This window comes from Budorcas taxicolor, chromosome Y, assembly GCF_023091745.1.
Source record: "Budorcas taxicolor isolate Tak-1 chromosome Y, Takin1.1, whole genome shotgun sequence".
NCBI classification, from domain to species: Eukaryota; Metazoa; Chordata; class Mammalia; order Artiodactyla; family Bovidae; genus Budorcas; species Budorcas taxicolor.
Genome location: NC_068936.1, coordinates 809,504 through 823,437, shown reverse-complemented (window position 1 = coordinate 823,437; position 13,934 = coordinate 809,504). Strand labels below are relative to the sequence as shown.

General features: G+C 33.7%; 1 protein-coding gene across 1 annotated transcript in view; it reads left to right on the top strand.

The window, feature by feature from the left end:
* LOC128071012 (probable ubiquitin carboxyl-terminal hydrolase FAF-X) overlaps positions 1–13,934 on the top strand; it is a 113,834-nt gene that overhangs the window by 68,747 nt on the left and 31,153 nt on the right. Inside the window, exons 23-29 of the mRNA XM_052664008.1 lie at positions 1,028–1,153; positions 2,381–2,506; positions 3,806–3,975; positions 7,093–7,201; positions 7,535–7,681; positions 8,777–8,923; positions 10,818–11,040. Coding sequence (XP_052519968.1) covers positions 1,028–1,153; positions 2,381–2,506; positions 3,806–3,975; positions 7,093–7,201; positions 7,535–7,681; positions 8,777–8,923; positions 10,818–11,040 — 1,048 coding nt within the window. The remainder of the gene's footprint in view (positions 1–1,027; positions 1,154–2,380; positions 2,507–3,805; positions 3,976–7,092; positions 7,202–7,534; positions 7,682–8,776; positions 8,924–10,817; positions 11,041–13,934) is intronic.

Genomic DNA, 13,934 nt, shown 5'->3' with positions numbered 1-13,934 from the left:
CCATACATTGGCATGAATCTGCCACGGGTGTACCCATGTTCCCCATCATGATGTTTCTGTCTTATTTTAAAGTGAAACAGTCTAAGCAGATAAAGTAGCTTGGCTCTAATATTCAAAATGACCCAAGAGTTTAACTGAAGATGCAGTGGATTCTGAAATTGTACTAAAACTCTGCTCCATGTGATTTTTATTTGAAATCTCATTTAGTAGCACCTAGCAAGTAGATCTTTAAATAATATGTGCATGATAATTATAATAATAATATAACAGTAAGTTAAACAGAAGGTTAAACTTCTTTGATTTGCAATTAATAGGGAAGAGCTGGAAGCTGTAAATTTTCATTGTCTACCTAGAGATTATGGCAACATCTCCACAAACTCTTGGATTTCTTAAATATCTATTTTTGGAAAGATTTGCTTACCAAAACTTAACTGTAGAAGGTTGATACGGAAAACAGGGAAGAAGTTGTGAGGACTTACTCGTGTTTCTTGGGTGATGAAGTTTAAAACACGGAGAGAGAAAATGCTTTTGAACAAAACATAAAAGAAAACATTTTAAAGACTGAAAGGAAAGGAAGTGAGAGAAATGAATTTAGAGTTTAGGTGGTAAAAAATCAAGTCTGTTTATCTGGTACCCTCACTTTTCTTAGTCATATCATTCATGGCAAGTATGGTCATTTGCTGAGTTGGAGGGCTAGCAAAGGATTTAACTGGAGGCAAGTAGATTTGTTCAGAACCCTGTCAGTATGTTATGCAAGTGAAAGAGAATGCAGTTGTAGAAACATTATTGCATTCATATGAAATTGGAGTTTGCAGAGGAAAGTTGTGACTTTAAAAGGCAGCCAACTATTGAAGTCTACTGGTTGACAGTCTGAAATACTTTTTGTACTGAAGACCTTACATTCTACTGTAGATAAGTGAAAGGGTGATAGAGATGATGGGTAAGGAGTGTATGGATGAATTTTTGTGTGTACAAATTTTTGGAGTTTAGTTATATAAAAAAGGGTAATTTTCTTTTTTTTTTTCAGATTAACCAGGTTACTCATGATCAAGCAGTGGTGCTACAAAATGCTCTTCAGAGCATTCCTAACCCATCCTCTGAGTGTATTCTTAGAAATGTATCAATACGTCTTGCTCAACAAATATCTGAAGAGGTTAGTATCAAACTTTGAAAGTTCTGGGATCTTGGATGGCTTACTTTTTTATTGTTCTTGACACAGTTTCTACTTAACTCAAAAATATTACCACAATTTGAGGTTGAATACTCTGAGATTTTTCACGTTAGATTCTCTTACGTTAGCTTAAATTTAGTAAAATTTAATATGTATTATATTAATACTTTAGAAAGTACTCTAAAAAAAACCCTTGAATAGGGTTTTTGAGCTATAATTTGTATTGAATAAACTAGATCAAAATAAAACATATACGGAGTTTTGACATAATGTTTAATTATGCAGTCAAGAAACAGAATATTTTCGTTAGTCCCAACAGTTCTTTCTTAAGAACCTAGACATTTATTGTTGCTTTTTGTCACTGTAAAATTGTCATGTTTTAAAAGTTTACATGAATCATATAATAATACTCTTGTGTCTGGCTTATTTTAATCAGCATGATTGTGAAATTATGTGTCAGTAGTGAATTCATTTTGAGTAAAACCACATTGTATTGTCATTCTATGTGTTCTGCTGATGAACGTTTGTGTTATTCCTAGTTTTCTTTACTATTGAAATGAATGTCACAAGTGCTTCTTGGGCATATGTTTTCTCTTTTCTGGGTAAACGTACAGGATTGGAATGGCTGGGTAATTTGGTTTCTGTATTTGTAAAAGTCTTGTGAACAGTGTTTCAGCTAGATTAGATCTTAACCTGAAGCCTGTATTGTTGCTATAGCTGAGAAGCATATTTTTGCTTCATCAACATGCATACTCAGACTTCATTTGAGGATATGGAAAAATGAGACCAAAACTTTTTTTTTATTTATTCATTTTTTAATTTCTTAAATGTCATTGAAGTATAGTTGATCTACAGTGTTGTGTTAATTTTTGCCATACAGCAAAATGATTCAGTTATGCATGTGTGTATGTGTTTGTGTATCCTTTTTCACATTTCTTTTCTATTATAGTTTATCACACGATATTAAACAATCCTTGTGAATGATTATTCATCTTATATGTAATAATTTGCATCTGCCAGACTTTATCTACTTTGGACCTTAAAGAAAACATAGACTATCAGAAGAAGGAGGCATAGTTACTTTATATAGAGCTTTTTATCCTACTACTTTCACAATAAAGAAATTTTTGTTTTCTGGAGACATATTTTTATTTTCTGATTATTTCACTCTACTGGTGTCAGCACTACCAATTATTTGTTTTCTTTCAGGCTTCAAGATACATGCCTGATATTTGTGTTATTAGAGCTATACAGAAAATCACCTGGGCATCAGGATGTGGGACATTAGAGCTAGTATTTAGCCCAAATGAAGAAATTAGTAAAATTTACGAGATGGTAAGAGTCATTACGGAAATGTATTCCTTTATGTGAATGTTAATTTTGCACATGACTAAATTTTCATCTTGTCTGCCCTCTTTGAAGACAAAGTCACTTGTGTATCTAATGGTTTAAAATAAAATTCTGTAGTTAGGATGAGAATATGAAAATTTTTACTTTGAAAATAAACTACTTATGGATCTCACTGTAAGGTTTCCTAACGTCGCATTGAGTTGAATATAGTTAAGCTGTAAAGAATTTGCTTTTTCCAATTTCGTATAATTATTGTGCTTTCTGTGACTTTGTGGAATCATAACATTCAGATATTTTACTTGATTATTTTATAGGATTCAGGTGTAGCAACAGTTTTTACTGTTTCAGTATTATCCCTCTTCCTCATTTGATAAAACAAATTATTTGCAAAAATGAGGCTGTTTTGCTCCTAGATTTTCTATTTACTTGTCTGAATTAGTCACTTGTATATAGTTCAGAGGAGAGAGTGGATATTAGAATTGTAAGGCTCCTCTTTTTGGATATTTAAATGACTGGTCCATTTTAGGCATATATTATATTGATTTTATTTTTTGATAAGTGGAAACATGTAAAATTATTAACTACAGGCAAATATGGAAAAGGCAATGGCACCCACTCCAGTACTCTTGCCTGGAAAATCCAATGGATGGAGGAGCCTGGTAGGCTGTAGTCCATGGGGTTGCCAAGTCGGGCACTACTGAGCGATTTCACTTTCACTTTTCACTTTCATGCATTGGAGGAGGAAATGGCAACCCACTCCAATATTCTTGCCTGGAGAATCCCAGGGACGGAGGAGTCTGGTGGGGTGTCGTCTATGGGGTCACACAGAGTTGGACATAACTGAAGTGACTTAGCAGCAACAGGCAAATACATTTTACATTAGGAAAGTTTTCTATAGTCTTCCTCAACATTTGTGTAAGCTAATTGCTTCTTTAATAAAATGGCATTGTAGATAAAGCTATAAAATACATCTAATCAACATTTCAAGTACAGTGCCAGAGTTACTCTTTAGAAAGACATCATAATAAGTGCAGAAGTACACCACTAATATCCAGAAGGACAAGGAAGCAGTACTTAGCTTTTATTAAACATGTTCCTTTAATCCATTTTGGGATATATTCTAAAGAGTCTCAAAAGCTACAGACAGGTAAAGAGACTAAAGACAAATGGTCTTTAGTGGGTATACAAATGGTCTTTAGTGGGTATAGTTTTAAATGCTAACTAGAAGAATTTGAAAGTTTTCTTCAGTGTGTCACCAGTAGTTTACTCCTCATCATTTTACAGACCAGCAGTCCAAGCCATAAGCCAGATGTGGAAGATGAACAGGTTTGCTGTGAAGCATTGGAAGTGATGACTTTATGTTTTGCTCTAGTTCCAACAGCCCTGGATGCACTTAATAAAGAAAAAGCTTGGCAGACATTTATCATTGACTTATTATTGCATTGTCCCAGCAAGTAAGTGATTGTTTTTGTTGATTTGAAAGAAGACTGACCTTATTCTTTAAGCACACATGAGTTACTTTGATCAAAATCTCAGAAGTCAAATAAGGAAGCATTTTTCTTGTCTTTGTAGCATTTTGATATTTTGGAAACTTTTTTTATGTATTTCATGTAAGCTGAATATGTTTTCATCTCTGGAAAATGCCCGTGTTGATTTTTTCTTTCATAGTTTTTCAGTTGCAGTCAAGTATTAACATATAGTTACATCTCTGGTAGCTCAGTGGTGAAGATTCTATGGGCAGTGTAGGAGATAAAGGAGATGCAGGTTTGATCCCTGGGTTGGGAAGATCCCGTGGAGGAGAAAATGGCTACCTATTTCAGTGTTCTTACCTGGGAAATCTCATGGACAGAAGAGCCTGGCAGGCTACAACCCATGGGCTTGCAAAGAATTGGACACTATTGAGCTACTGAATACAAACATATAGTTATTTATAACTAAAAATTAGAGATTTTAACAACCTCTATGTGAATAATAATAACATTAAGAGTATTTACAGTGTTGGGCAATTCCTGAATTTTTCACTATCCCAAACATTTTTTAAACAATACTTAACTCCCATTCCCGAATCTCTTTACCCCTGTTTATCTGTAATTTGCATTCTGTCTTTGTATTGACCTGTTGTCAGCACTTCATATAAATGGAATTACATATTATTGATCCTTTTGGGTTTTCACTTGTTTGACTTAGCATAATCTCAAGGTTCAAACATGTAGCATGTTAAGGAATTTTCTTTATTTTTAATGCTGAATAATATTTCATTCTATATATGTATTGTATTTTTGTTTTTGCATTCACCTTTTGGTGAACACTTCAGTTGTTTCTATTTTCGGCTGTTGTGAATAGTGCTGCTGTGACTGTTGTTGTGAAGTAGAAACTGGTTTGAGTTTCCATTTTCAGTTCTTTTCAGTTTGTAATTCGGAGTGGATCTCTTAGGTCATGTAGTAATCCTTTAGCTTCTTTAGGCTCCACCAGGAGTTACAGTGTAGGCTTACCAGGAATGTACAGAGTTTTCAATTTTTTCATGTCCTCTTCTGTACCTATTTTTTTAGTGAGCTTGAGCAGTGCATTGTGAAACACCTTTGAAAATTTGTTAAAAGTATTTAGTCACCTGTGCAGAAAATTGTGAAGAAATCTGTACATGTACAACATTTAAAGTACTATTTGGAAGTTTTTAAACTCCTGTTTCTGTTTTTTGTAAATCAAGGGGACTTTTAAAGGTTCAGAAATTGCCTCAGCTTATATTAAGGCAAGTTTATGTGAATTGAAGTCAGGCCAGTAACCTGACTTCAGATACACTTAATTTGAACCATTTGTTATTTTTCTTTCTCTTCCTCCTCCATTACTTGTTTATATTCCTGTGATAGTGTCAGTGAATGAAACATCATACAACTTTCTAGAGTAATGAAGAGAGGAAGAGGAGAACTGGAGTTTTGGCATTGCTTCTCCTAACACAGTAGTTTTCCAGAGACAAACCAGAGAGTGGTTTCTTCAGGATTATGGTCGGTGTTCGCAGAAGTTTTGCACTTAAATTGTTAAGTAGATTAGTGGGCAGTCCTCTTCCTTGGTGGCTCAGTGGTAAAGTACCCCCCCATCCTGTAGGAAATAAACATATTTCAGAGCTTTAGCAGCTAGCAATTACAGAAATATGGTATTTTTCCACATTATAATGTTCACTCACTAACATCCAACATGTGTTTGGCTCTGTTCTGATGTCAAGACTCGTCAACAAAGCTTGAAAGAACCTGCTTTGGTCAAAATTTAGAGAGATTGCTATTCTATGAAATAACAAAACATAATTGGGTTTATTATTTATGCTAGTAAGGGAAGGCTGTGCCATTTGAACACATTCTCAGAGCAAAACAGACTAGTTTTAAGCATTACCAGTTTTACACAACTGTCTGTGAATTGATGTTATTTGTAGATTTGGATTATTCAGGTAAGTTTGAGTTGTTAATACTTCTCAAATAGATTAATATTGATGTTATACAATATGATGTTTTAATGGTCTTCAAACTTCTATCAGAATCTTTGGGATTGGTATTTAAAGTGTAAATTACTGAGCCTCTTCCAGAATTTGTCATTTAGTAAGACATAGAGTGAAGGTGAAAGTCAGTCACTTGCATCTGACTCTTTGCTACCCCATGGACTATAGTCTGCTAGGCTTGTCTGTATATGGGATTCTCCAGGCAAAAATACTGGAGTGGTTAGCTGTTCCCTTCTCTAAGGGATCTTCCCAACTCCAGAATTGGACTCTGGTATCCTGCATTGCAGGTGGAGAAGCATGGGGTAGGTCCCCATGTTTGTTTCTCTCCACAGTTTGACAATGTTAGTAGTCTCACAATTACCAGGTTGTTTGCCTGAAAGCACTGTTCATTGAAAAGATGTCCATGGCGTCACACAGAGTCAGACATGACTTAGTGACTAAGCTACAGGGAGGGATTTGGGGCAGGAGGAGAAGGGGATGACAGGATGAGATGGCTGGATGGCATCACTGACTCGATGGACGTGAGTTTGAGTAAACTCTGGGAGTTGGTGATGGACAGGAAGACCTGGCGTGCTGCAGTGCATGGGGTCTCAAAGAGTTGGACACTACTGAGAGACTGAACTGAACTGAACATGGCATCTTGTATCTGTTAGGGTAAATGTGTTGTTCCAAGAGTGGTTTGAAAAATATCCTGTAAATTTAGATACATGTTGTTTCATCTATTTGTTCTTCACAAAGATTCTGAAAGTCACATATTAAGCGATATTAGTTATCCATTGTGCAGTACAGCAGAAACTAACAACATTGAAACCAACTGTAGTCTGATAAAAATTAATTTAAAATGTAAAACATGAGAATAATAAAAAATAGAAGTGAAAAAGATAAATTTTAACTCAATAATTTCTAGCCTATTTGGGTGTAATGTGAGGTTTTACTTCATGAAAAATAACTGTTTTTTTTTAGTGCTAATGATGAATTATCTTGTAATTTTACTATTATTTTCCTTGTTAAAGATAAACCAGTGTTGAAATAATTAGTGTCAATTTTATTCATGAGAGCAACACATTAAATAGACTTTTTATTTCAGAATTGTTCGTCAGTTGGCACAGGAACAGTTTTTTTTAATGTGCACCAGGTGTTGCATGGGACACAGACCTCTGCTTTTCCTCATTACTTTGCTCTTTACCATTTTGGGGGTAAGACATTTTTTAATAGACTTAATAGTATGATTTATTCTTTAAGGAACATTAAGGAAATTGTGGTTTTAGATTTTTTTAAAAATTGTGTTTAATAAATCAAATAATCTTCCTTGTTATTTCCTTTACTGGTTATACATTGGTTTTTATTTGCTTTTTATAAATACTTAAGGGGAAAATACTCGATCTTATTTGAAAAATAGAAATCAGAGATCTTTTTTATGCCATTAATACTAGATTTAACTTACAAGTTCTCTGGGCTTTTTAAAAAAGTTACAATTAATTTTGAGCATGGACTTGTTAATTCATGTTGTTTCAATTACTGTATTTCAGAGCACAGCAAGAGAGAGAGGTAAACATTCAGGTGACTATTTCACTCTTCTTCGGCACCTTCTAAATTATGCTTTCAACAATAATATTAATGTGCCCAATGCTGAAGTTCTTCTCAACAATGAAATTGACTGGCTCAAAAGAATTAGGGTAAGTTGTTCCGTTTACTGTTGTTGTTTAGTTGCTAAGTTGTGTCTGACTCTTGGGACCCCATGGACTGTGTAGCCCTCCAGGCTCCTCTGTCCTTGGGATTTCTCAGCCAGAATACTGGATTCAATTGCCATTTTTTCCTCCAGCGGATCTTCCCAACCCAGGGACTGAGTGCACAGCTCATCCATTGCAGGCAGATTCTTTACCACTGAGCCACCTGGGAAGCCTGTTCAGTTTATTACTTACTGTTAAATCTTTTTTCTTTTTAAAGAAGGGTTTATAGTTTTGAGTAATGTTAAGCCAAAAAAAGAGAAAAACCCTGCAAGGTAATAAAACAAAATATGTACTTTCATTGATAAACTAATAACTCATGACTGATAGAAGCAACATACAGATATATTTATATAAATGTTTTACTTCATAGTTGGGGCTTAGAGTGCTGATAATCACCTTCCTCCAATTTGTTATTAAAAATTTTTTTTTCTCCAAATTATCATCATAACTAATAAAAGTTGTTTAAAATTTTTTAAATAAAAAAGGTCTGATTAATACTTATATTTCATCATTTGCTACTTTTTTATCATAGTTAATAAAAGTTAAAAAATTTTAAATAAATGTTAATACTTACATTTCATCATTTCCTACTTTTTATATATACAGAGTTCTATGAGAATATATTTCTGAAATTTGTTAAGTGTTTTTCCTTTAGATTAGCTTTCTCTGAAAACTTTTCTAGCTTCTTCATCTTGGTACCATTAAAATTTTGGATGAAGTATTCTTGTTTTGAGGAGCTGTGTTATGTATTGTAATATAATAAGCAGTATTCCTGGGTTCTAATCAGTAGATAGTTTTTTAGTAATTTCCGTTTCATCCCAGAAAACCAGAAATATCTGAAGACCGTGTCTGTCCTGTTGGGGCAAAATTGCTTTCATTTACTGTTTAAGATACAGTTGTATGGAAGAAATAAATTACTTGAATGAACAGGTTTGGGAGCATTATTATCTGAGATACCACTCTCCTCCAATTCTCTTTTATACTTATCTTTTTTGTCCTTCTTTTATTTAAGTCAGATCTGTTATATTTTTCCTTTGACAGGATAATGTTAAAAGTAGAGGTGAAACAGGTGTTGAAGAGTCTATCTTGGAAGGCCACCTTGGGGTGACAAAAGAGTTATTGGCCTTTCAAACACCTGAGAAAAAGTATCATATTGGTTGTGAAAAAGGAGGTGCTAATCTTGTTAAAGTAAGTTCTAAATTTTAGTAGTAAGTAGTTATCTTGAACTTTTGAATGTTGTTAGCAGATCTGGTGATTTCTACACTGTTTCATCTCTAAGGTATCTTGACCTTTTTTGTTAATTATTTACTTTAGAAAAACTTTTATCTCTGTAAAGGTTATAGTAATTTTTAAGTGTTGAGTCAGCCAAAATATCCTTTTTTAAAAGTAAAAATAAGATGTATTTTTCATTTTCATGAAGAACTTTATCAAACCGTTCTGTTCCACTAACTTCTGCCATTTTTCAGGCACCTCCATAAATCCATCTTCCCCAAACTGTTTTATCTTTTTGAGCAAAGAACTCTTCCAGGGGCCTTTTCCAGTCTTCCAGGGAATTGAAATTTTCTCCATTAAGAGATTTGTAAAGATTGAAATAAATGGAAATCCAAAGATGCAGTATCTGGTGATTACAGTGGATGAATCAGAACTTCCCAGTCAAGCTGTGAAAGTTTTTGCCTGATGATCAAAGAAACATACAGTCTTATATTATTCTGATGAAAGATTATACATTTTCTGTTCACTAATTCAGGACACTTTTCATTGAGTGCTGCTTCCAGTTTGTCTGATTGTAAGCAGTACTTGTTGGAATTAATCATTTGATTTTTTTCTGAAAGGAGCTTATAATAGAAGACTCCTTTCCAATCCCATCATATACACAACATCACCTTTGGTTGAAGACCAGCCTTTGGTGTGATTGGTGGTAATTCATTTCACTTGCTCCACAATCTTTGGTTCCACATTATTGTACTGTATATCCCCTTTTCATCACTGTCACAATTTGTTTTAAAAACAAAATGTTTTTAAGAAACAAATGGAAATGGATCAAGAAGGGATTTTTTTTTTTCTTAACTTATGTGAAATTAAAACATCAAAGCAGTTAACATAACCATACTGGTGCAAATGATTTTCAGCTCTTGATTTGGACATTTTAAGTATGTCGGTTATCTGTTGGGTGATAGGATGTTGTTCCCAGTGTCTTGATTTGATCACTGTCAATTTCACCTGGTTTACCCGATGGTGGAGCATCATCCAGTGAGAAATCTCCACAAAATTTAAGCTCTTTTAACTTGTTTGATGAGTCACAGCATCTTCTCCATACACTGCATGAATCATTTTTTGCAGTTCAGTTGTGTTTTTACCTTTCTTGAAAGAATAAAGCATAATATGATGAAAATGTTTTCCTCCATCTTCAGCATTAATATGAGTACATTAAAAATCACTAATTTGATTTTTTTTTCAATACATGCTTATATGATAGCTGTCACAGTATAGTCTAACAGTTGTTTCAAATGAACTTAAGGACAGCTGAGAGCTATTAGAGCCAGGTTATGGGAAGCAGTGAACAAACTATTTGGTCAACCCAGTAATCTTGAGTTCAGAAAAAGCTCAGATAAAGTGTTTTAGAAAGTTAACAAGCAGTATTAATTGACTGCTATTTAGTAAATCTGAGTTTCCAACTTTGAAAGTGAAACCTTTTATTTTACAAGACTTTATTTTTTACGTCATATTTATTTCATGAATTTTTTCACTTATCCCTTACAATTTAAGGAAAAGAGTGTCATTTGATATATTTCATTTTTTTTCAAAGTGCTCTAATTTCAGTTCATATTTAATTAAAGTAGATTTATTTAGAGTATCTTTTTAATAATCAAGGTTTTTTAAAAAGCTTAATATAAAAAAAAGTGAGTTTATTACACTCTGTTTTTAAAATAGAATTTGATTTTATTTGAAACTCCAAAATTGTATTTGAGATGAGACATTGATTGTATCAAATAATTAGAAGACTCTTTTCCTTCCAGGGGACACTTTTTTATAAAGTAAATATTACAAACAATTTATAATCTGTTTTTTTCCAACCCTTTAGGAATTAATAGATGATTTCATCTTTCCTGCTTCCAAAGTTTACCTGCAGTGTATGAGAAATGGAGAACTACCAGCTGAACAGGCTATCCCGGTCTGTAGTTCACCAGCTACCATCAATGCTGGGTTTGAACTACTTGTAGCATTAGCTGTTGGCTGTGTAAAGAATCTCAAACAGATAGTAGACTGTTTGACTGAAATGTATTACATAGGAACAGCAATAACTAGTAAGTATTTTAACTTCAAAAACTGTTTTGGTTAGTAATATTTCCATGTTTAAAATACTGGGTTTTTTCTTTTAGGAAACATTTAACTTAGGTTTGTGTTTTTAGCGACTTTTAGATTGGTTTAGCTGTCATTTTAGTATAATGATTTCAATAATCATATACAGACCATTATGAGCACAGAGCCTTTATACAGAAAAGTTTCCAAATGTACTTTAGGTGTCTTCTGGTAATTGATCAGGTAACTTGAAAGAATGCTTTCTTTCATCATATATGAAATTAAATCCAAAGGCCAGACTAATAAGCCAGATTTGATGTCCCAGACTTGTACTTAAAACCTAAAATAAATTCATTGGAAAGATTTTTTTTTTAAGCTTCAGTTATTTTGATCTGAGTTTTAAGAAAGTTGCCAGAGGTAAGATTTTATTTTAGTGTATATTATTTTGTTCTCAGTTAATGTGGGTAAAGGAGGACATTTTCTTTAAACCTGTTAAGAACTGAAATTCAAAAAGTGGAGAGTAAGTTAAAATAACAGAAAATATGGTCATAAAATCTAATGTTAAGAAAATCAGTTCAGTTGAGCTGTGTCTGACTCTGTGACACCATGGACTGCAGCATGCCAGGCCTCCCAGTCCATTATCAACTCCCAGAGCCTGCTCAAACTCATACCCATCGAGTTGGTGATGCCATCCAACCATCTCATCTTCTGTCATCCTCGTCTCCTCCTGCCTTCAGTATTTCATAGCATCAGGGAGTCAGTTTGTTGGATCTGATGGCCAAAGTATTGGAGCTTCAGCTTTAACATCAGTCCTTCCAGTGAATTTTAAGGACTGATTTTCTTTAGGGTTGAGTAGTTTGAGCTCCTTTTGGTCCAAAGAACTCTCACTAGTCTTCTCCAACACCATAGTTCAAAATCATCAATTCTTCGGTGCTCAGCTTTCTTTATATTTCAACTCTCACATCCATAAAATGACCACTTGGAAAACCATAGCTTTGACTATATTGACCTTTGTCAGCAAAATAATGTCTCTGCTTTTTAATATGCTGTCTCAGTTGGTCATAACTTTTCTTCCAAGGAGCAAGCGTCTTTTAATTTCATGGCTGCAGTCACCATCTGCAGTGATTTTGGAGTCTAAGAAAATAAAGTCTCTCACTGTTTCCACTTATTCCCCATCTATTTGTCATGAAGTGATGGGACCAGATGCCATGATCTTGGTTTTCTGAATCTTGATTTTTAAGGCAGTGTTTTCACTTTCCTCTTTTCACTTTCATCAAAAGTTTCTTTGTTCTTGAATTAGAGAAAGTCAAGACATGGTGAAGTAATATACAGCATCTCTTAACTGCATCTGAAATTATTTTTCTTATACTTTCTTTCAGAATACAAATAAGTTTTCAGTCACATTTTGGGAGTTTCTTACTGAGCTTATTATGCTGTAGAATCTAAAGAGGTGCTTCTTGAAAACTTACTTAGCTTAAGAATTTAATGACTATATTATTCATTATATGCACTAAACATAAACTTTATACACAATCCTGCTTCAGACATTGTCTGTATATGTAGGTTGTAACTATGGATAGCCTTTTTGTTAATTTGTTTCATTTTGTCATAAAAGTCAATAAATATACTGTACACACATCCTTTGTTTTATTTAAATTTTGCACTTAGTATAATATGCCATATTAAAAGTATATGTAATTCAATTATTGGCCTTATTGTTTGCAGTTAAGTGTAAATTATGTTGAACTGAGAAAAAATGTAAATTGAAAGGCAAAGGAGAAAAGGAAAGATATACCTGTTCTAATGCAGGGTTCCAAAAAATAGCAACAAGGTAGTAAAGCCTATTTAAGTGAACAATGTGAAGTAATGAAGGAAAACAATAGACTGAGAAAGACTAGAGATTTTTTTTTAAGAAAATTAGGCAAACAGCAAAGAGGAACTCAAGAAACTCTTGATGGTGAAAGAGGAGGGTGGAAAAATTGGCTCAAAACTGAATATTCAAAAAACTAACATCATAGCATCTGGTCTCCCATCACTTTCTGGCAAATAGATGGGAGAAAAAAAAGTGACAGACTTTCGTTTTCTTGGGGTCTGAAATCACTGCACATGGTATGAAATTAAAAGACCCACCTGATAAAAAGAGCAGACTCATTTGGAAAAGACCCTGTTTCAGGGAAAGATTGAGGGCAGGAGGAGAAAGGTGCAGCAGAGGATGAGATGGTTAGGTAGCATCACCATATGACTTTGAGCAAACTTTGGGAGATAGTGAAGGATAGAGAAGCTTTGTGTGCTACAGTTCATGGAGTTGCAGAACTGGACACAACTGAGCAGCTGAACAACAACAACAGTACATAAATTACTGTAATCCATCTCCAGGTTACTGATTAATGGTTGTTTTTGGTTATATGAGAAGTGGCAAGGGTTATAAAGTATTTTACATTTCTCACAGACCTTTCAAGTATACTCTTGTTTACTTTTCAAAATAAAACTTGACCGTAGCCAAAGCAATTTTTGCTTCTCCTTCATCACTGTATAAGGAAGGAAACATTCACTTGAAGTTTAAAGTTTTTGTAATGTGGAACTATGACTTGAAATTCAGTTGATCTCAAGTCACTAACATGTAATTAATTTAATTATAAAATAGGGAATTAAAACTGAAAATTTATATATGTATAAAGTCACATGGTTTTTGTTGTTTTGAATGACTTTATTGGGATATAATTTCAATTGCATTGATTTTTTTCATTTATTTTTAGTGTTTTGCAACCATTACCTAATCTAATTTCATGACATTTTCCCATTATCCCCCAAAGAATTTTTATGACCTTCTGTAGTCATTCATCATCTTCAGCTTCTCTGTCCCTCCCACCACAGCCTTAGGTGGTACTAATTGTAATGT